The sequence below is a fragment of the Doryrhamphus excisus genome, linkage group LG16, assembly GCF_037039965.1.
Source record: "Doryrhamphus excisus strain RoL-2023G ecotype Guam linkage group LG16, RoL_Dexc_Guam_v1.1, whole genome shotgun sequence".
Lineage (NCBI taxonomy): Eukaryota > Metazoa > Chordata > Actinopteri > Syngnathiformes > Syngnathidae > Doryrhamphus > Doryrhamphus excisus.
The window spans coordinates 4,525,275-4,549,889 of NC_136372.1; the positions used below are offsets into that span (position 1 = coordinate 4,525,275).

At 38.4% G+C, this 24,615-nt stretch overlaps 2 protein-coding genes across 3 annotated transcripts in view; one reads left to right on the plus strand and one right to left on the minus strand.

Moving 5' to 3' along the window:
• The window catches only part of elfn1a (extracellular leucine-rich repeat and fibronectin type III domain containing 1a), an 89,421-nt gene extending 73,820 nt beyond the window's left edge, over positions 1–15,601 (plus strand). For both annotated transcript variants that reach the window (XM_058048349.2, XM_058048348.2), the window contains one exon: positions 9,244–15,601. In XM_058048349.2, coding sequence (XP_057904332.2) covers positions 9,469–11,844 — 2,376 coding nt within the window. In that variant the 5' untranslated portion in view covers positions 9,244–9,468 and the 3' untranslated portion in view covers positions 11,845–15,601. The remainder of the gene's footprint in view (positions 1–9,243) is intronic.
• The window catches only part of psmg3 (proteasome (prosome, macropain) assembly chaperone 3), a 159,062-nt gene that overhangs the window by 129,367 nt on the left and 5,080 nt on the right, over positions 1–24,615 (minus strand). Inside the window, exons 2-3 of the mRNA XM_058048351.2 lie at positions 19,630–19,728; positions 1,100–1,190 (exon numbers count right to left, since the gene is read on the minus strand). Of these exons, the coding sequence (XP_057904334.2) occupies positions 1,100–1,134 (35 nt within the window). The 5' untranslated portion in view covers positions 1,135–1,190; positions 19,630–19,728. The remainder of the gene's footprint in view (positions 1–1,099; positions 1,191–19,629; positions 19,729–24,615) is intronic.

Consider the following 24,615-nt stretch of genomic DNA (forward strand, 5'->3'; position numbering starts at 1 on the left):
AATGGAGTATTTTTATAGTTAGAGCATAGCTTTCAGCATGATTAGAGACCTCTAGACTTGAACTAACACCCCTATAGTCACCTTTACACTGCTATGACCTAATACAGTAGCCGTTTAAGACATAAGTAGGATTCCTGATTCATAAATGGAATATTTTTATAGTTAGAGCATAGGTTTTAGCATGATTAGAGACCTCCAGACATGAACTAACACCCCTATAGTCACCTTAACACTGCTATTACCTAATACAGTAGCCGTTTGCATTTGACTTCATTTAGCCATTTTTATGCCTGAAAATGCTTAATTTAGGCAAAGCTATGTAATATTTGATTAAATGTAAATATGTTGTTACTAAAAATAGACTATTCAACCACACAACAGCATCATGTGACGCACCATGGTCGGATGAGAGTGAACAGACACTTTTTCAATCCATTTTTGTAGGATGGAATAATCTCTCCGAGAAAATTCCCGGTTCTGTTTTCATGAATAGCCTCCAATGGCTGACGACTACAGTAAATAGAACCAACAGCGCCTCTGCTGGTTGCAGCCAAGTAGTGCATCTTGTTTTTACAACACAGTTCTGCAGTGCATGTCCAAAGGTGCTTTTCCCCTCTTACTACTGCATCACTGATGTCTTGTATCGCCCCTTCAACCCACCCTTCGTATAAAAGAACCAACGAGCCAAGCGAGCCCTGACCAGCTCCGAGAGAAAAGTACAAGTCTGTGTTTGGATGGTCCTTCAAAGGCGGGGTTTCAATAGGTTATCCACAGAAGTGGAAAAAAAAGAAAAGAAAAGCCTTCATTAGCCAGAGCATAAAGCCTGAATGGTGGAGCATAGAGCCTGTGGAATGGCTGCCTGGTTCTGATAGGGGAATACACTCAACGTGCGATGCCTCGGGTGTTCTGGCCGGCTGCACTGGACCGTGCAGATTGCAGCCATTATGGAAAGTGGGTCTTTGGTGGCAAATAAGACCTCATAAGGCACCACCAACACTGCTGGCTACACGTAAGCATGGCACCGTGTGCGTGACACTAAGGCGCCCACATCAGTTTTCACTGTTTTTATCTCAAAGAAAACTTCTTAAACTTTTCCTACCTGTGTTGCATTTCCTTGGAGCGGGGGCAGTCCATTCTTGTGTCCCTTTATGGACAACCAGAAGATGATACTGTGCAGACTGGGTAGAAATCTGAAAGAAATTTAAGATACAGATTGATATTTGTGTAGCAAGGAACCATTTTGGGGGACTTAGATAGGAGGAACACAGTATGCTTGACTATGAAGAATGACTTATTCCTGAGGATCAACAAAGAAAAGTAATTACAACATTATTACATTATCCAAATACAATATTTTTTAAAAAGTAAAACAATTGTCCATGTTGATGTCGGAACAGTTGGAATCTGTGAGAAATGTGGAAATAGTTGTTTGTATGCCTTTGATCTAATTAGAGTATGCCTTTGATCTAATTAGAGCAAAGGCATCTCATGTAGATTATATATACTTTTATCCCTCAGCAAAGAGGACAGAACCAGTTAAATAGATATATTAATAGATCTAATGCCTTTGATCTAATTAGAGCAAAGGCATCTAATTTAGATTAGATATACCTTTATTCGTCCCTCTGTGGGGAAATTTACATTGCACAGCAGCAAAGAGGACAGAACCAGTTAAATAGATCTATTAATAGATCTAATGCATTTGATCTAATTAGAGCAAAGGCATCTCTTTTAGATTAGATTAGATTAGATATACCTTTATTCGTCCCTCAGTAGGGAAATTTACATTGCACAGCAACAAAGTACAGAACCTGTTAAATAGATCTATCAATAGATCCATTGCCTTTGATCGAATTAGAGCAAAGGCATCTCATATAGATTAGATTAGATATACCTTTATTCGTCCCTCAGTGGGGAAATTCACATTGCCCATCAGCAAAGAGGAAAGAACCAGTTAAATAGTATTCTTTTAATAGTAATGCCTTTGATCTAATTAGAGCAAAGGCATCTCATTTAGATTAGATTAGATATACCTTTATTCGTCCCTCAGTGGGGAAATTCACATTGCCCATCAGCAAAGAGGAAAGAACCAGTTAAATAGTATTCTTTTAATAGTAATGCCTTTGATCTAATTAGAGCAAAGGCATCTCATTTAGATTAGATTAGATATACCTTTATTCGTCCCTCAGTGGGGAAATTCACATTGTCCATCAGCAAAGAGGAAAGAACCAGTTAAATAGTATTCTTTTAATAGTAATGCCTTTGATCTAATTAGAGCAAAGGCATCTCATATAGATTAGATTTACCTTTATTCGTCCCTCAGTGGGGAAATTCACATTGTCCATCAGCAAAGAGGAAAGAACCAGTTAAATAGTATTCTTTTAATAGTAATGCCTTTGATCTAATTAGAGCAAAGGCATCTCATATAGATTAGATTAGATATACCTTTATTCGTCCCTCAGTGGGGAAATTTACATTGCCCAGCAGCAAAGAATACGGAACCAGTTAAATAGTAGATCTATTAATAGATTTAATGCCTTTGATCTAATTAGAGTAAAGGCATCTAATTTAGATTGGATATACCTTTATTTGTCCGTCAGTAGGAAAATTTACATTGCACAGCAGCAACGAGGACAGAACCAGTTAAATAGTAGATCTATTAATAGATCGAATGCCTTTGATCTAATTAGAGCAAAGGCATTCACACCAGATGCTCTGAAGGCATTGAAATAAAATACAAATTTATATAATTTTCATGATTAAAATGCTCAAAATAAAACTCCATACAACATTTGTTTCGGGTTGAAAGTTTCAATTTTGTAATTATTAAAACAGAGATTGCGTAAACATTACAGTTAGCGGGGTGTGTTTATGTATGCTAAAGGTATAAAAACATTGATAAAAGTGCGTATATCATATTTACGAGGGAATTTGTTGTTAGGAACTGTTGATGAATGATACCCGGTGTTGTCATTTGTTGTTTGGATCCAAAGTAATGAAGATTTTGTGTTGAAAGAGAGCTCTAATGAGGCAAATGAGCATAATTGATGTCTGGCTTAAAGCGGTGAGAAGCAGTGAGTCGGTAGCAGGGTGAGTCACTGTGAGACAACAAAAACACAGCCAATGCATTCGAAAGCAGACATCTCAGGTCCAACTTAAACCATTTAGACACTAAAAGATCTCACAGCGCCAGTGGCAAGGAGGTCGGGCCGCGTTTTCGCCGCCGCCGTACGTTGACTATTGGTGAGAAAGGTCACAGACGCGGCATTAATAACAAGACAGTGCTCCGCCGTCTGAGATGTTTTGCCTGGCCAGATATTCTACAGAGATGTATTTTTCATACTCATTTCATGGAACATTTGATTCGGACCCATTCTCTCCGCCCTTGGGGGATTTGGAGTGTGTTCTTTTTCTCGTCAGTTCTCCACCACTGCTGCTCCTTTGTCATCCTGAAGGTGCTTTTAAATGGCAGCCTTTGGCATTCTCGTCCTCCATCTTTTTCCGTCTGTACCCGTGTGGCTGACCGCAGCTATTTCAATGTGGAACATTTAAACAGCATTTAAGTGCACTTCATCTTACGATGAAGCAGCGTTTTTATGTCTTTTTTTTTTTTCCAGCGCTCCAGGTGATGTTATTGTGACAATAAAGCAGCAGCCTCGAGGAGGAGCGGGAAGATTACTGAATTCCAGGAAAGCAGAGCAACTTTTTCCATACAGCTTTTAAATATATCTCTTTTAAAAGACAGCGGTTCTCGGAGGGAAAACATGGTGAAGGTTAATCTAACTTTACCACATCGCAGCTATTAAAATTTGACACAAATAAATCACAAACAAGTTAAAAACTATGCTTTGAAAGTTGCATAAAAAAATTTAACTATAACGATATTCAACAGTCAACCACTCGCTAGTTGCGTACCGGCTAGTGTTTAAAAAACGACTTACATGGTGTATTTTGATACTTACCGTGTGTTACGATTTGGAAAATGTTACCTAAAAGGTGACACTTTGACCCTGAAACAGACTTTTTGTTCCATTAATTCCTTGTTTAATGCTATTAATTGATTTTCAGCAGCATTTGCAGCATTAAAAACCTGTTTATGGCCTTCGAAATACATTTAACATTATTAGAGCCCTCTCGACATGAACTAACACCCCTATAGTCACTTTTACACTTGTACACTGCACATTATAATGGATATAATTCGAGTAAATAGACTATTGAAGACTCAAGTCTCAACATTGCAATCATATTACTGACACCTAGTGACCAGTGGTGAATACTACACATCATGAACATGTTTATTTTTTATATACATATTTATTTATTTATTTTTATTTTAGTTTATGTAGCCATTTTTGTGCTTGGATTTGTTTAATCTACACAAAACATATATAAAATTATCTTAAATATACATAAGTTTTGACTAAAAATAGACCCTATTCAACCATGAAATATTTGAATATATTTTTTTAAATATATAATTATTATTTTTTTAACCAAAAAAATAAGATATGACAGAAATAACTTTTTATAAAAATCTCCCCACCAAGGCAGCATTTTATTTTATATTTTGTCAAATTTTTTCCATGAAGCGTCACCAGAATTAAATGCAAACACATATAGTAGATATAATCCGAGTAAATAAGTCTCACTCAACATTGCAGTCATATTACTGACACCTAGTGACCAGTGGTGAATACTACACATCATGAACATATATGAATGAGTCTTTTGATTGCCTTATATTTATATTTTAGTTCATGTAGCCATTTTTGTGCTTACTGTAGGCTAAACATATATGAAATTATCTTAAATATACATATGTTTTGACTAAAAAAAGACCCTATTCAACCATTAAATATTTGAATATATTTTTTAAAAAAATTTTGAATATATAATTTTTTTGTACAAAAAAATAAAATATGACAGATAACTTTTTATAAAAATCTCCCCACCGAGGCAGCATTTTATTTTATATTTTGTTCATTTTTTTCCATGAAGCGTCAACAGAATTAAATACAAACACATACGTATCTACTCACCACAATTCTAAGATATAGATGAAAAGACAGAAACAGGGAGCGATGAATAGCGCTTTATAAAAAGGCAAAGCAAAAAATAGATTTCAACGTATAATCGCACCCCGGAGGCCTATTGCGGCTAAGCTTCAGATCATCACATCAATGAGCCAGTGTATCATCTTTGCGCAACAATATTTAATACTTGACTGTACTTGCTTCTTGTAAAGCGAATGTCACAGCAATTCAATCAAAGTCATTTAAAGCATAAATGCCACAGTTGTATTAGAGGGGAAAAAAGCATCAGCTTGATGAAATACATTCATATAAAAGTGGCGCCGCCATGTCCTGGAGATCGCATGTAGATGCATTCATTGCTGCAATTACATTTTTTATCTCATTCTAATCCCCAAAAGGGAAATTCAATCAATTCACTATCGTACGCTGCAGCAGTCATCCTTTTTATAGCTGTTCAATTTCCATTACTTAAATAAAAATAAATATTTCCCCATCCAATACAGGGAAAAATCAATTATCATCTCAATTTGCCACCACCTCCAATAGCATTCAGCACCTCTAACAGGGAATGTGACCCCCCGCCACTCCCGTGAACTCTTCAGTGAAGAAGTGGCAGCTCTAATGAGTGGTCAGCTGATGCGAAACATGTGCTCATCAAAACACAAATGAGAGAATGATTTTTTTTTCTTTTTGTGGTCCACACTCAAATCAATATTACACAATTTAAGTGTTATCGCAAAGCCCATAGTCGTTAACACGTTGTTTAATGCCCACCGGACTAACCTTGTATCAATCATCATTGAATAACTGGACATGATAATCAATTTATAATTACGAATTTGGTTCACTGTGAGCAATAACAAAATGGAGTGCACTACTAGGGTGCAACCACCAGAGGCGCTGTTTAGTCAGTCTCAATGAATCTGCTGTCTAAAGTAGTAGCTATACTAAAACATTGTCAACTAGGTAAATATCTATATATAATTTTTATTTAAAAACTGCAATAGTTTAACATAATTGGACAAAACAAGGTTAAATATTGCCATATACATATAGAAAACCACATGAAAAATTATTTTAAAAATATGAGTTATTAAATATGGTTATTATTTTAATTTCAATTATTTTGCTTTAATTTTAATTTTATTATTGATAAAATATTAGTTATTAAATATGGTTATTTTAATTGTAATTATTTTTGCTTTTTAATTATTTTTCTTTAATTCTTTTAGATTTAATTATTTAGCTTTAATTTTTTTATTATTGATTATAAAAAAATAGTTATTACATATGGTTATTTTAAATGTAATTATTTTTGCTTTTTAATCTTTTTTCTTTAATTATTTTAGCTTTAATTAGTTTTTTTTTTTTTTTTTTTAGGAAATTTGTGGTTAGGAACTGTTGACGTTTGATACCCAGTCCCAAAATTTGCTGTTTGGAAGCAAAACAATCCAAATTCGGTCTTGAAAGAACGCTCTAACGAGGCAAATGAGCCTAACTAATGAGTAAGAAGTAATCAATAACAAATTGATCAGTGAAGAATCAGTGAGCCAAAGCATTGAAAAGTACGTCTATTTTTAAAAGAATTAATGGTGGACAGCTATATAGTAATGTCATTTATTGATTCATTTTCAGTTTAATTTGTCCGAAAATGACTCACAAAAATGATCCAAAGTTCCTTGATCGGTTATGATGTAAACTATATTTGACTCTTACAATTTCATAAAAAGACTTTACTGGGCTGATAATAATCTGTTGAACTTTATCGCTGAATTGGCAAACTTCATTTAAAGTCATGTCGTCTACAAATATAAAAGCCAATGCCGTATGATACATTTAATTTAGACAGAACCAATCCATTACAGAGCTATTTTGAGGTGATGTTTGCAAAAGACTTGTCTCTCCCTCACAAAAAAAAAAAAAAAAAAAAAAGGATCTATATAGCACGAGCCAGCAAATTGTACACAAGTCCACGTCCTTTCTTGGGGATAAGCCTGCACACACAAATAAGGACTTTATGCATGGAGGTTGTCAGATGGAAACCCGAGCTCATCGATCCAAAGCACCATTTGCACACAGTGCTGTATAATTGATTTAATGCAGTGTCTAAACGCTGGCCTCACTGCATCTGACAGTCTGCAGGTTAATGGCCGGACAACTGGGACCTTGGCTTTCCCTAAACTGTCAAGAAGTAATTGGCCGATTGTTTGTTTTAATAGTTTGCCACGCAACACAGCGGGGTGGGAACCCGTAAAGCATATATGGTACGGGTAACATTCATTCATTTTCTACCGCTTTTTCCTCGCGGGGGGGGGGGCTGGAGCCTATCCCAGCTGTCTTCTACATCCTGGACTGGTGGCCAGCCAATCACAGGGCACATATAGACAAACAACCATTCACACTCACATTCATACCTATGGACAATTTGGAGTCGCTAATTAACCTAGCATGTTTTTGGAATGTGGGAGGAAACCGGAGTACCCGGAGAAAACCCACACATGCACGGGGAGAACATGCAAACTCCACACACAGAGATGGCCGAGGGTGGAATTGAACCTTGGTCTCCTAGCTGTGAGGTCTGCGCGCTAAAGGGGTGTAACAGTGTACCATAATCACATTTCAGGTCAAGGGTTGGTTCATTTTGGGTACAGTAAAGGAACAAATAGGGCTGCACGGTGGTCTAGTGCTTAGTGCGCGGGCCTCACAGCTAGGAGACCCGTGTTCAATCCCATCTCTGTGTTCTCCGCGTGTATCCGTGGGTTTTCCCCGGGTACTCCGGTTTCCTCCTTGCTAGGTTTGGCGACTCCAAATTGTCCATAGGTATGAATGTGAGTGTGAATGGTTGTTTGATTTGAATAACACAGTCGTTGAAAAGCACTTACGTTACACACATGTTGGTCGAAAAAAAACAAAAAAATCAAATTATTTGTATTATTTGAAACTAAATTCAAGCATAAAGTGACAAAATTAACTTAAATACAAATAAGGCATTCAAAAGAAGCATTCAAAGATATTGTGTATGTAGTATTCCACACTGACCACTAGGTGTCAGTAATGTTACATTGACAAGAAAGTACTCTCCTGAACAGGAAGTAAAAAAGAACAACAAGGAACTCTCCCAGTGATAACATGTGAGTCTATTTTGTGTCTAATACTGTATGTAAATGTGACTGTAGGGGTGTTAGTTCATGTAGTGAGGACTCTAATATGTTAAGGTAAACTGGTTTTCTCTGCTATATTAAAATATTCAGGGCTGCACGGCCCTCAAGTGGTTAGCACACAGGCTTAGTAGCTAGTAGACCCGAGTTCAATCCCACCATCTCTGTGTGGAGTTTGCATGTTCTCCTCGTGCATGCGTGGGTTTTTTATCCGGGTACTCCGGTTTCCTCCCACATTCCAAAAACATGCTAGGTTAATTGGCGACTCCAAATTGTCCATAGGTATGAATGTGAGTGTGAATGGTTGTTTGTCTATATGTGCCCTGTGATTGGCTGGCCACCAGTCCAGGATGTAGAAGACAGCTGGGATAGGCTCCAGCATGAAGATAAGTGGTAGAAAATGAATGAATAAAGGAACAAATAAATAAAACGTAGAACTTCTTCATGGGTGGACGCAGACTACTTAAGGAAGCCCAGACTTCCCAGGACACCGAGACATTCCCAGGGCAGCTGTGAGAAATAACCCTCCGAGCTTCCCGGCTGGGCATGCCCCGGAACACCTCACCGGGGAGCCTGAGCCACCTCAGTTGGCACCTCAGCTCCTCCGGGATGACCGAGCTCTCTCTTCGAGTGAGTCCAGCCACCCGACAACGGAAACCTATTTCAGCCAATTCCATCCACGATTTTGTTCCCAAAACTCATGAGAGTGAGAACATAAATCAACTGGTAAATCAAGAACTTTGCATTCCGGCTCGGCTCTCTCTTCACGACAATGGTCCGGTACAGCGATCGTGTTACTGTAAGCGCAGTCTCGGTACGCCCGTCGACTTCACGCATCAAGACACTTGAACTCCTTCACTTCCAACCCGGAAATGCAGAATTGAAAGTTTCAGTTTGTAGTCGTGAACAATAGCTGTGAGGATTCCCAAGATCCTCTTTGGGACTATCCCTATCCTATCCACTAAATCACCCTCACTCAAAATGTAATTATGAATAAACGTACCACGACACTTTACATGATATTTAATTGTCGTGTTTCTGTGTTGCAGGTTATGCATCCACACGGAAGCGAGTGATGCGAAGACGACAATTGAAGTAAAAATGATGTACGCTTCCACGATAAAAAGCACAAACCAAGCGACCATGGAGACCATGCCACAAGTTCAGCATCCGCAAATGTAAACAAATCCATCCATGACGAGGCGACGGCTCAACTTAGTCTCTTTGCTTTGGAATTGAAACCACAACAACGTCGCTTCCTTATTTCTTCAGCGATGACTCGCAGGGAAACGCCGATGGCGTTCAGGTGGGGCGTGGCGACAAGGACCCTGCTTTGGTCTGCGGCCATTGTGTATTTCAGCCACGTGGGCCAAGTCAGTGCAGACTGTTGGCTAATCGAAGGCGAAAAGGGCTTTGTGTGGCTCGCCATCTGTAGCCAAAACCAACCGCCTTATGAGGCCATCCCACAGCACATCAACAACACCATTGTGGACCTTCGCCTGAACGAGAACAAGATCAAAAGCATCCACTATTCAGCCCTAAGTCGCTTCGCCAACTTGACCTACCTGAACCTGACTAAGAATGAAATCTCCTACATTGAAGATGGCGCCTTTTCCGCTCAGTTTAACTTACAAGTTCTTCAAATGGGCTTCAACAAGTTACGGAATCTAACAGAGGGGATCCTTAGAGGTCTCGGAAAGCTGCAGTACCTCTACCTCCAGGCTAACCTGATAGAGACTGTGACACCCAATGCCTTTTGGGAATGCCCCAACATCGAGAACATCGACTTGTCCATGAACCGCATTCAGCAACTGGACGGTTCCACGTTCACAAGCTTGACTAAGCTGAGTACATGTGAGCTTTACACGAATCCCTTCAACTGTTCCTGTGAGTTACTGGGATTCGTGAAGTGGCTTTCCGTGTTCCCCAACAGAACCAACGAGCGAATGGTCTGCGATTCCCCGAGCGGTGTATCTGGTTATAGTCTACTCAGCCAGAACCCGAACAACCCAACATATCGGAATGCTCTTCACATGCTCACCACTGTGTGCACCGACGATTACGTCACACCGTTTTTCCCACTTCCCCTCGAACCCACAACACCTCCGCCGGACTTTACACTTTGCGGTTTGGAGGACTGTCCATCCGGGACAGAACCGGACGACATCGTTCCAAACAACATCAGTACAACAAACAACGAAGTGGAAGCTAACCCTCTTATGAAACTGAAGCAAGTGTCCAACACGGGCGCCACCATCACGGTCCAGATTCCGTATCCGTTTAAAAAGATGTACATCCTGGTTTTGTACAACAACAGTTTTTTCATGGATATCCAACCCTTGAATGAAATAAAGCAGGACATCGATCTTAAGAACCTGAAACCTCACACAAACTACACGTACTGCGTTGCTTCCATCCGGAACTCCCTGAGACACAACCACACTTGTCTGACAATCACCACCGGACCCTGGAAGGGCAAGTCCAGGGACTCGAACAACGCAACTGCCACTCATTACATCATGACTATATTGGGCTGTCTCTTCAGTATGGTTATTTTTCTCGGGGTGGTTTACTACTGCTTGCGACGGAAGCGGCAACAAGACGAAAAGCACAAAAAAGCAGGAAGCCTGAAGAAGAACATCATGGAGCTGAAGTATGGACAAGAACTGGAAGGGGGGACGATTTCCCGTATGTCCCAGAAGCAGCTTCTATCCGGGGAGAGCATGGCGGCACGTATGCCGTACTTACCCCCGAGTGAGATGGAGCAGTACAAATTTCAAGAAATAAGCGAAACTCCTAAAATGATGAAGGGAAGTTACATGGAAGTTCGAAGCCTGGACCACCATGAACGCAGGGAATGCGACATGGGAATGGCCGGGAACAGCCAAGGTTCCGTGGCAGAGATTTCCACAATCGCAAAGGAGGTGGATAAAGTCAACCAGATCATCAACAACTGTATCGACGCTTTGAAGTCGGATTCCACTTCTTATCCGGGGGTTCGATCCGGAGCGGTGTCCAACGCGGAGCCCCAGTTGGTGCTCATATCGGAGCAGCCGCAAAACAAATCGGGACTTCTGTCCCCTCCGTATCAGGACAGCTACCACCATTCCCTGCAGAGACATCGTTCCTCGGACGCATCGCCGAAAAGGCCCAGCACTGCCTCAGGAATGCGAAGCCCCAGGCCTTACCGCACGGAATCCAGGTACATCGAGAAAACCTCCCCGACGGGGGACACCATCCTCACGGTAACGCCCGCCGCCGCTATCCTGAGAGCGGAAGCGGAGAAAATCCGTCAGTACAGCGACCACCGCCACTCTTATCCCGACGCTCAGATCGAAGAACTGGAAGGACCCGACGGCATCAAGTCGCCCATGCTGGAGCCTCTCTCGCATTCTCGATCTAGAGACTTGGCGTACTCCCAGCTGCCATCGCAGTACCACAACCTAAGCTACTCATCCAGTCCCGAATACTACTGCAAACCTTCGCACAGCATCTGGGAGCGCTTCAAGTTGCATCGTAAACGGCACAAAGACGACGAATACATGGCGGCGGGACACGCGCTACGCAAGAAGGTACAGTTTGCAAAGGACGAGGACCTGCATGATATTTTAGACTACTGGAAAGGCGTCTCCGCCCAGAATAAATCATAACCTCCTTAGGTATTTTTAATCATGGACTTTGAAGATATGAAGATATATAAACACAAGAACCTCATCAGACTATCCATGAATGGATTCTTCCACACTCGAAATCACACATGTTGTCTTTTGTCTGTGAGGTGGGGGGGGTCTTTAAAATTTGTCATATTATGTAAAGAATCTATTAAAGAGAAAACATACAATAATAATAATAATATATATGTTACAATGAATTATAGGTTTTTTGGATATCGCATGGCCAAGTCCTGTGGAAGTGGATTTGCTGTTGTGTAATATGAAAACTATTCTATGAAACTTGTTTACTGAAACCTCTTTTTTTTTTTTTTTTTTTAAAATCAGGACTATTTAATTTTTAATTTTTTTATTTTTTATTTAAATTTTTTTGCTTTTAAAATAAAAATCCCTGCATATGTTTAGTTTCGATACAATGTACAGATACGGTTGTGTTTATTTACTTGGCTGTCCAGAGTAAATACGGTGTATAAGCCACTACTTTTTTTTTCTTAAACATTGGCAATGCTGTTTGTTCACCAGAGGGAGGCTGATATCATCGCAGTGCCCCGGCAGCCATAACCAATGAAATGCTTTGCTATGACAAAGTGCATTATACGAAAAATTATTTTTTTGCCCCACTTGAAGTCAGTTTTTATTGTTTTCTGGACTTTTATACTCAAGATGTTTTTTTTATTTATTATTATTAAATCACATGTATGAAGGTTTCATTCATCAGACTCACAAAAAAAATTCTAATTTTATGACCAAAGTAGAAAAACTGTTTACAATATTCCTGCACGGTCTGGGAATGGTATGAGCATTTTTTTCCCAAAAGTATTTGTATCCTCTCCTTGGATAGTGAAATGATTATATGGGAATTGGGCTATGGGAATAATATCTCATAGAGAAAATAGAAGGACAATGACGGCACTTCCCTGCTAGCGAGCCCGATGGATGAATGTAACATATAAAAATGTGTCGATGGCAGCTTTTATGTATATTTTACAGGAGTATTTATAGGATAAACTGTTTTTTTTTTCTCTTTGCTTCCAGTGTATTATACTGCATCATGTCTGACGTCAAGGTGGGGGGGGAGTAGTTTAATACTCCGATGGGCCTTGTGTTGCTTGCTGAAAGGTTTCATCTTTTTGAATAAAACTGTGAGGCTGTTACGTCCTTTTGTACATTGCGGCGTTTAATTACCGAACGGACGGACGGACATCAACATGCTAGAGTTAACACTTGAGAATGTGATTCCTCTGACTTACTGGCTGTGAATTTGTATATTATGAATTTTTTTTTGGCAGTATATTGTGAGGCTTATAACGTGTCAAAAGGATGTTTACAGAGCGTATTCCACGCGGGCTCAAAAGAGTGGGGGCTTCATTGTATATTTATGAATGAGCAATACACAAATGAATGTCAGCTCAGCGACACAATGCTTTAGTTAAGCTTCACATGGCTACACAAAGATGTGCATTATTGTCTGTTTAAGTCTACTCCAACAGCGGGGGTGTGGGGGTGGGGGGGTCACTCTTAACCAGATGGTTGCATTACATGTTTACAACAATTCAACATATCTAGAAAACCACAACACCTCAGTGCCGGGAAGCACTCATGCAGCCCCAGACCATGATGCTACCACATAGACAGTAGGTGAGTGTTTTTTGCATGTTGCATTTAGGGCTGCAACGGTACGCCGTCGTCATGGTTCGGTTAATCATGGAACAAAATGCAATGATGCGTTGATAAATAAAGTTGTGAAATAATTTTAAATTTTACCTTAATTTATGGTGTATAAGCCACTACTTTTTTCGTAAACATTGGAAATCCTGCTTATTCACCAGAGGGAGGCTGACATCATTGCAGTGCATGACAAAGTGCGTTATGGGAAAAAGTTAAACTGGTATTGGTACTTGTATATTTCTTAGCTACTTTTTGACTGTTAAGTTGCTGCGTGCTGACTTTAGTGTTCCACTGCAGCCATAACCAATGAAATGCTTTGCTATAACAAAATGCATTATATGAAAAAGTTAAACTGGTATTGGTACTTGTATATTTCCTAGCTACCTTTTCAGTGTTAAGCTGCTGCGTGCTGACTTTAGTGTTCCACTGCAGCCATAACCAATGAAATGCTTTGCTATGACAAAGTGTATTATAGGAAAAAGTTAAATAAACTGGTATTGGTACTTGTATATTTCTTAGCTACCTTTTGAGTGTTAAGTTGCTGCGTGCTGACTTTAGTGTTCCACTGCAGCCATAACCAATGAAATGCTTTGCTCTGACAAAGTGCATGATGGGAAAAAGTTAAACTGGTATTGGTACTTGTATATTTCTTAGCTACCTTTTGACGGTTAAGTTGCTGCGTGCTGACTTTAGTGTTCCACTGCAGCCATTACCAATGAGAGACTTTGCTATGTCAAAGTGCACTATAGGAAAAAGTTAAACTGGTATTGGTACTTGTATATTTATTATACCTTTTGAGTGTTAAGTTGCTGCGTGCTGACAAGTTTTATGTGACGATTTGGAAAATTAAGGAAAAGCAAAACAGGGGAAAAAAGTAAAGACCGAAGTACACAAAGCTGACATGAAGGGGCTTTTAGAATATAAATATATATATATATATAACTAGATTAATTATTAATAAATATCAAAGTACCCCTTGCATTGTTTCATTGCATTTTTCAGTATGTGGCAGTCGGTGGAAAAGGTTTGGACACCCACAATGTACGTATTATTTTACCAGGAAGGTTGAGTGTTCCCAAACGGAAGAGGTTGCTAGCATGAATCCCGCTTTGCCAAAAAGGCTGGGCTGCACTGTATTCCTTTACAGCATAGATGCATGACGACATGACAAGACAGTTCGATTTCCTTTCCCTCGCTTGATATGTACCGCGTGGGAACTCGATACGCCTAAAAAAAACACAGATTTCAAATCCATGCAGCGTTATACCCCGAGTTGGAATCCATCATGAAAGGGATTACTTGTTAAAGTAGGACATCAGTGTACAAGTGTTTGGATTAGCAGTGTTTGTTGTGTTTGTGTGTGTGCGTTTGTGTTTGTGCTTTATTCATTCATGTGAAATGAAGCATCCGTGAGCCTGACGTGGTTTGCGTCCCGTAAACACCCTCGCTACGCGTTAGCTGGACTCGATACAGTGTTTCAATCGCCTTAAGATTTTTGAGATTGTTGTGTACAAGTGTAAATTTCATTTGTTTTCTTTCCAACACATTTTTTTTCATTTTTTAAATTCTCAAAATTTTCGTGGGAGTTTCTAGTTCATTTATAGCTACTTATCGACATGTTTTTTTTTAAATATATACTGCATATTGTAGCACTTGTGTATTATAAAAAAAAAAAATTGGTGAGTGACAAAGCCTTTAGGAACATCAACAGTTGTTCAAGTGCATCAAAAACAAACAAGAGCACAAAAGTTGTTTTTTTTTTAAACTTCCTTTCATTTCCTAATACTATGTAATCTGCTTTCAGACAAAGTACTGTGAAATAAAGTTAAGGGTGCACAAAAAAAAAGTATCGGTATCGTTATTATCAAGCCTTTGAGCTACTTTGAATTGAGGAGGTACAGTCGTCCCTTGCTACATAAATAATAAATACTACTAATATGTAATGTTGTAGTCACAAGGCATCATTAAAGTTACATTGATGAGATATTACCTTAGTTTAAATTACCTTAACAGTGCATCAAAACAAATAAAGGTCCTCCCATTTCGTGTGGAAGTGGTAAGTTCTTGGCTTTTTTCCTCTGTCTTTCTTCCCCGCTCTGTTTGAAATATTTTAAGTTTAGAACAAATCAATTGGAAGCTAAATGGTTAGCTTGATAGCCTGCTACGTATATGCTATGAGTGGCAGTCGTCTGTTTTGTCCCTGCACCGCATTAGCCCGGCGCAATGTGGCGTACACAAATAATATGAATAGTAAAGGTGACTATAGGGGTGTTATATCATGCATACAGGGCTCTAATGTTAAAAAAAAAAACATTTATGGCATCAAACAGAACAACATACTTGCTCACGGTGCCACAAAACTGAAACACCACATCCACGGCAAGTTAACACATCACATAACTCAACAACGAAGTGCTAAATATAACATGTAAATTAAAACTGTTAGTTCCAAATGCCCACAAGGCATGCTGGACAATCCAGCAATATGAAGTAAGAACCATAAAACCATATGGAAAAAAAACATATACCTTGTTTACTACTCTGACTAACACCTTGACATAATTTGTAATCTAGCAAAAATGCAACAAACGTGGCAAAATGGTGTGATGAATAGTACCATGAGATAACCAGCATACCTTGCGGCAGGAAGTATGGGTATTACACGTAGATATTTGTATGTAAGTAGGTTACTTTTTGACGTGTTGTGGTGGCTTTTTTTCTATTTTGGCGACTCAAACGTCGGCTACAGTTTCCATGTTTAAAAAAGGAAGTTTGGAAATGGCCCGGTAAGACGCTTGGTGCGCCCTTGAGCCACAGTTTGCCTACCCCTGCTCTCACTACAAAAATATTCAGTATATTAATATTGAAATTCACTTATCAATGTAGTCCATTAACTATAATAAAAGAGGAATAACTGTAAAATCAAACCTGACTTTTTGGATGTGAGCACAACTATGCTGATAAAACTGCACAAAACTTCACACACAATATAAGCATATTTTACTCTTGTGTAAGAAAATCCTCTTAAAAGAAGTTGTATTCATTCCTGGAGGCACATGAATTATTGAAGTATCTGTTGTTGCTCATTAGTAGAGTCAAGAAAAGTTCCTCCCTTTTTTGTCAATGTTGCTCTAAAAAGGCCACGCTGGTTGTGATTTATTTGCTGGTTGTCGCTTTGATTTCTGCTAAATTCTAAAAATGGCGTCATCTACTTCATCATATGACATACGCTGGGGGGGATAAGATGCGGTCGTGACACCTGTCTCAGTGAGAACGATCCTTGTTACTTGAAAGAATTGATATATCTTCTCATGGGATAATATACTTTAGAGTAGTCAGTGTACAGCTTCCATAGCAGTATAGGTGTACTATATACTGAAAACGGGTCAATTATTATTATTTTTGTGAAGATGTCCATAGTGTTGCCATCTAGCACTGCTTTAACACTTAAAAGTGCATCAAAAAACAAATAAAGGTTCTCCTCCCATACCATGTGGAAGTGGTAAGTTTTTGGCTTTTTTCCACTTTATCAGCAGGTTGCAATTAGGGCTGCAACGGTACGCCGTCGTCATGGTTTGGCGCTGATAAATAAAGTTCTGAAATAATTTTACATTTTACCTTAATTTATGGTGTATAAGCTACTACTTTTTTTCTTAAACATTGGCAATGCTGCTTGTTCACCAGAGGGAGGCTGACATCATTGCAGCACCCCGGCAGACATAACCAATGAAATGCACAGCTATTATTTTTGTGAAGATGTCCACAGTGTTGCCATCTCACACTGCTTTAACACCTAAAAGTGCATAAAAAAACAAAAAAAAGGTTCTCCTCCCATACCGTGTGGAAGTGGTAAGTTTTTAGCTTTTTTTTAATGCACAGCTATTATTTTTGTGAAGATGTCCACAGTGTTGCCATCTAGCACTGCTTTAACACCTAAAAGTGCATAAAAAAAACAAATAGGTTCTCCTCCCATACCGTGTGGAAGTGGTAAGTTTTTGGCTTTTTTTTTTAATGTACAGCTATTATTTTTGTAACATATCCACAGTGTTACTATCTCGCACTGCTTTAACACCTAAAAGTGCATAAAAAACAAATAAAGGTTCTCCTCGCATATCGTGTGGAAGTGGTAAGTTTTTGGCTTTTTTTGTTTTTTACTTTGTCTTTCTTCACCTCTCCTTTGGAAACCCTTTCTTAAGTCGAGAACAAATTTGGAACAATTGGAAGCTAAATTGTTAGCTTGGTAGCCTGCTATAAGCTATGAGTGGCGGCAGTCTGTTATGACCCTGCAGAGATCCCATAGCCTGCGCATTCGTGTGGTGTAAAAAAAATAAATAAAAAGGTGAGTAAAGGTGACTATAGGGGTGCTATATCACGTATACAGGGCTCTAATCTCCTTGAGGGTTGATTTGGGCTCCTTATGTTGGAAAACTTCTCAATGAAGCTTCTCAATGTCACAGTATATGTTGGAATCCATGTGAACCACAGCTCCCCTATGTGCCGACAGCACTCATGCTTGTGTTTCCAGCTACAGTACAGTACAGTAAAGTCCAAGCGGACTTCCTACTTCCAGTCCTATAATATGCTGAGGTCCAGGATCCTGTGGAAAGGCTGCAGCACAGAGGCCACAGGGGAGTTGTAGCGTATTTTGATGCTGAACAAACAAATAACCCAGCAGTGCTCGCCGCATACGAGAATAATGAGACAAAAAGGTCATCCTTTCCTCCACCGCATGTAATACTTGATGATTTTTCTCCTCCAAAAAAAAACAAAAAAAACGCCAAAACTGTTGGGAGACAAAGTGTCATGTCGAGGTGACACAGCGGGCTGAGATCCATCCATCAAGGAGAAGTGCGCTCCTTACGGTGCACAACAATTGACAAGAGTTATTCTTCGGTCACGCCGCCAAAAGTGGCGCGGACGGAGCAAAAAGAGGAAGCTTACGGCGCAGACTGTGATGTTCTTCACTCAGCTGCTGCTTTTTCAATCAAACAGAAGACGTCAGAGTCAAAGATCTAAACCACTCAGACGCGGATTCCATGTATCTTATCGTACCACAGCAACGTATTTTGTAGTATATTAGTATATTATCATGTGATATCGAGCAGGGGTTCCAAAACTTTACCAACTCAGGGCCCACTTAAAAATCTAAAAAATGGCCGCAGCCCACCTTTGTCTTATAAACAGTACATAGATGAAATGCTGCATTCTCAGAACACAATAATTTAATAATATTTAATAATATTAAGTTCAGTAATATTATTAAATTTAATAATATTAAGTTTAATAATATTATTAAATTATGCCATAAAATATTTATTGCATGATTAAAAACAAATGTTTTAGGCCTAAGTAATAACCTATTGAGTGTAATATTAATATTAATTATTTTTATTGATTATTATAATTATTATATTTATTGTTGTCTAGATATGAATATTAATAATATTATTAATAATATCACATTTAATATTTTACAATATTATTTCATTTAATATCATTACATTATTATTATTAATAATAATTATTAATGTAATTTAATTACATTATTACATTTAATATTAATTATTGTTATTGTATAGAATAAATATTTTAATAATAATTAAATAATAACTAATAATTCATAAAATTATATTTATTATCAAATTTAATATTTTACAATATTATTTCATTTAATATCATTACATTATTATTATTAATAATAATTATTAATGTAATTTAATTAAATTATTAAATTTAATATTAAATTATTATTGTTATTGTATAGAATAAATATTTTAATAATAATTAAATAATAACTATAATAATTCATAAAATAATATTTATTATACAATAATAATAATACACTCAATAGGTAATTACTTGGGCCTGTAAATATTTGTTTTTAATCATGCAATAAATATTTTACAATATAAATAATTTAAAAAAATAATATTTGCAAAAATGAATCATATTTTTTATGACCTCTCATGGCCCACCTGCAGTACCACCACAGCCCACCAGGGTGTGTTCGAGTGTTAAGCTTTCCTAATAAAGAAAGCATCAGCAGAAGTGGTTGGAGTCCCTAATTTCTGTCCAGAAAGATAAAAATATGCTCACCTGTCAACGGCACTTTACGCTGGACTCTTTTGTCAACATGGGCCAATACGAAGCTGGATTATCCGCCAAACTGTTACTGAAGTACGATGTTACTTGGTCCTGTCAAAGAGTCAGAAGAGCAACCTGTAAGTACGAGTCTAGAGGGCTCTAATACTGTTAAAACACACATAGAAAGGTCATAAACAGATACATAGGTCATAAACATAGCAAAATTCACAACCGATTAGCCAAATAATCAAGGAATTACTGTATATACACAGTAGTATATTTTAGTTCCCTTACTTCCCGTATTCAATTTTCAAAACCTAGCAAATTTTTCGGAATGTGGGAGGAAACCGGAGTACCCGGAGAAAACCCACGCATTCACGGGGATAACATGCAAACTTCACATTGGAATGGAATTGAACTCAGGTCTCCTAGCTGCGAGGTCTGCGCGCTAACCACTCGTCCACCTTTAGGAAGACGCATTCAAATAGTGACTGTAGTATTATGCACTGGCCACTAGGTGTCAGTTATGTTACTGTAATGTTCAGTGAGAGACAAGCACTACTTTATTGGGTGAAAATATGGTATAAAAGGTGATTATAGGGGTATTAGTTCATGTCTAGAGGGCTCTAATACTGTTAAAACAGAGGGAGAGAGTTAAAACAAAGGAATTACTGTATATACAGTAGTATATTTTAGTTCCCTTACTCAATTCCCTGGCATGTTTTTCAGAATGTGGGAGGAAACCGGAGTACCCGGAGAAAATCCACGCATGCACGGGGATAACATGCAAACTCCACACAGAGATGGCCGAGAGTGGAATTGAACTCGGGTCTCCTAGCTGTGAGGTCTGCGCGCTAACCACTCGTCCATCTTTAGGAAGACGCATTCAAATTGTGACTGTAGTATTATGCACTGGCCACTAGGTGTCAGTTATGTTACTGTAATGTTAAGTGAGACAAGCACTACTTTATTGGGTGTTGTTTTAAGCAATTATGTGCAAAATTATGCCTAAATTTTTATACCAAATTTTGCAGCAATTAAGCCTAAAGTTGCAGTGTAGCTGTGTGAGAAATTGCAAGTCAATCCCACTTGGTAAAAACACCATTGTGTGGTGTATTTGTCCGGAAAATAACAGCACAGGCAACACAGCAGTTGTGCATGTCTTAATGCATTTCCATGCTTGTTCAGGAGCCTCCATATTGTAGCCCGTGTGTGTGTGTATGTACGTACGTACGTACGTACGTTGAGGGTACATGAAATATGATTCATGCACGTGTGCTTCATAACGACATGAGTGATGTGCTTACTGCAAGAAGCTGCCGCATTATGAAGGAATCCATCACGCTCCCACCGAGGGGGGCGTTGATGTACGAGCTCCTCCACGTCGGCGGGCCTGAAACCCTTCACTCTCGTTAGGGTAAGATTTATGCTGATGGAGGATTGTGACGAGCACAAACAGCCAAGTCCTGCTCGTTAAATACGAGGAGCGGCGGCTTTTGTTTCTGACCGGCGGGTAGAAGAAACGACGAAAAAAAAAAAAAAAGACAAGAGTCAGAACCTGAAGAAGTGCTGAGAAGGGTGCATGTCAGGGCAGCAGAGAGATGATTGGCTCGTTTTGGAAATGAAAGCCGGAATCAAAGTGATCATGTGACTTTTGTTCTTCACATTTGTGATCCCAAACAAGGGGAAGCTGTGTTGGGGGGGGGGGGGGGAATAAGGGCTTCCCATTCCTCAGATAAAAAAGCTTTTAGCCTTTGATTATTTCCTCTGCTCGCCCTTTTATGAATTTGCTTAACATTCAAAAGATGAGGGGGTGCCCTTAAACGCAGCCACAAAAAGGCCACTTCACTTCCTGTCGCCACGTTTAAAGCAGCGTCTCATTACTAGACCGGACCCGACAAAAACCCACGACATGATGAAAGTAGCCATTGCTATTGCCACTGCAGGAATACTATGCTTTTTACAGTCGGCCCTCGCAATACTGTGGTTCACTTATCACTCCCTCACTATATCCTGTTTTTTTCACAAATTAATGACCTTAAATGAATTACCTTACCAGTCACAAAAAAATAAATAAAATAATTACCTCATTCAAAAAAGTTGTATTCATACTAGGGATGTAATTATTGGTACTAAGAAGTATATAGCATTTTTTAAATATCGTTTTTTCAGGAATAAATCGGGTGCCAATATCAACCAATATATCGGTACCGATAATTCTGAAAAAACACAATGTAAGCCAAGGAATGAAAAATTGATACCGGCATCAACCAATACATTTTTATACCGATAATTAACCGGTATAAATAATCGGACATGTTATTTAGTCTACTATATTGGGTAATATGGTATAAAAGGTGACTATAGGGGTGTTAGTTCATGTCTAGAGGGCTCTAATACTGTTAACACATATAGAAAGGTCATAAACATAGCAACAATTCACAAATCTACTATATTGGGTAATATGTATAAAAGGTGACTATAGGGGTGTTAGTTCATGTCTAGAGGGCTCCAATACTGTTAAAACACATATAGAAAGGTCATAAACATAGCAACAATTCACAAATCTACTACATTGGGTAATATGTATAAAAGGTGACTATAGGGGTGTTAGTTCATGTCTAGAGGGCTCTAATACTGTTAAAACACATATAGAAAGGTCATAAACATAGCAACAATTCACAAATCTACTATATTGGGTAATATGGTATAAAAGGTGACTATAGGGGTGTTAGTTCATGTCTAGAGGGCTCTAATACTGTTAACACATAGAGAAAGGTCATAAAAAGGTAAATACGTCATAAACATAGCAACAATTCACAAATCTACTATATTGGGTAATATGGTATAAAAGGTGACTATAGGGGTGTTAGTTCATGTCTAGAGGGCTCTAATACTGTAAACACATAGAGAAAGGTCATAAAAAGGTAAATACGTCATAAACATAGCAACAATTCACAAATCTACTATATTGGGTAATATGGTATAAAAGGTGACTATAGGGGTGTTAGTTCATGTCTAGAGGGCTCTAATACTGTTAACACACATATAGAAAGGTCATAAAAAAGGTAAATAGGTCATAATCATAGAAACAATTAACAAATCTACTATATTGGGTAATATGGTATAAAAGGTGACTATAGGGGTGTTAGTTCATGTCTAGAGGGCTCTAATACTGTTAAAACACATATAGCATAGCAAATATTCACAAATCTACAACCAATTAGCCACATAATCAAGGAATTACTGGATATAAAGTAGTATATTTTAGTTCCCTTACTTCCCGTACTCAATTTTCAAAACCTAGCATGTTTTTCGGAATGTGGGAGGAAACCGGAGTACCCGGAGAAAACCCACGCATGCACGGGGATAACATGCAAACTCTACACAGAGATGGCCGAGGGTGGAATTGAACTCGGGTCTCCGAGCTGTGAGGTCTGCGCGCTAACCACTCATCCGCCATGCAACCCTGAATATTTTCATATAGCAGAGAAAACCAGTTTACGACCTTCAGAATACATTTAACATATTAGAGCGCTCTCTACATGAACTAACACCCCTACAGTTACATTTACATACAGTATAAGACACAAAATAGACTCAAATGACATTTTTTACTTCCTGTTCAGGATAGTACATTCTCATCAATGTAACATTACTGCCAGTGTGGAATACTACATACACAACATCTTTGAATGCTTCTTCTGAATGCCTTATATTTGGATTTAAGTTTATTTTGCCATTTTTATGCTTCAATTTTGATGTTTTGCCACAGCAGTTTTGAATAGAGTCAAATAATACAAATAATTTGACAGTTTTTTTTCGACCAACATGTGTGTAACGTAAGTGCTTTTCAACGACTGCATTATTCAAGCAGTGAGCCCATGCAGCCCACCCACTCAGGTGTTTTCACTGATTTGGTGCGATTATACCTGAGGACAGCGTGGGAGGGAATGTGCAGTACTTGATTGACATGCCGCGTCCCCTTTGCAGTTGTGTACCACCGTGTACAGCGGGAGTGTTTATGCCTCTATTCTTCTTCTTATTATTATTATTATTATTATCATATGGCTAATGTTATGCTATTAGAGTTAATAGGTTGTATAACAGATGGTGTCGTGGGCGACTCTGTGGGGTAATCAGGAAGTCATGTCCGGGTTTTTAAATAGCAACTAAGTAATTAAGCAACACAAAGTATTTTTTATTGATGCTTCATCATCAGTTTATGTTTTAAAAAAAAAAAAAAAAAATTCTTACTCCAGTTGCAGTGTTCTAATCACACCTCCAAAAGGAAGGAAGTGGAGTTCCCAGTGATGAAATTATTCCTGCTTTCTGGAAATAAAAGCGTCAATCAGACGCTAACAACAACAAGTATGCAGGAATAAGGAAGCTAATGAACGTGAATGGAACAGCTGCACACTGATCAACATGTTATACAAGCACGTTCGAATTCTCTTATTAGTCTTACATCTTCACAGGTCCCTTAGGAGGGGGTTCAAGGGTGGTCCCAGCATGCACTAGGAAGGTATTTTTAACACTTATGTATGTGTATTGAAGAAAAAAAAAAAAAAAAAAAAAAAAGCCCAAAGGAATTTCCATCCAGTGTGTTTTTAGATTTTTGGGAAGTTTTTTCCTTGTTGCATAATTTTAAAAAGTTGAGTTTTTTGTTTAGACTGTACTATATTGCCACAGATGTCTATGGCCGTGCAACCCCCCCCCCCCCCAAAAAAAAAGAGGTGAACTTGTCCAATAAGCTACAAATAAATTGACTTATTGAAATAAACACATGGGAATAAGGAAAAAAAAAATACTAAATACAAAAATACTAAACAAAAATACAACAAAAAAAATTACAAATCAATTACAAGTTTAGTTTTTTGTTTATACTGTACCATATTACACAAATGTCTGTCTGTGCCCCCCCCAAAAAAAACTTTAAAAAAAAAAAAAAAAGGTGAACTTGTCCAATAAGCTACAAATCAATTGACTTATAATTGA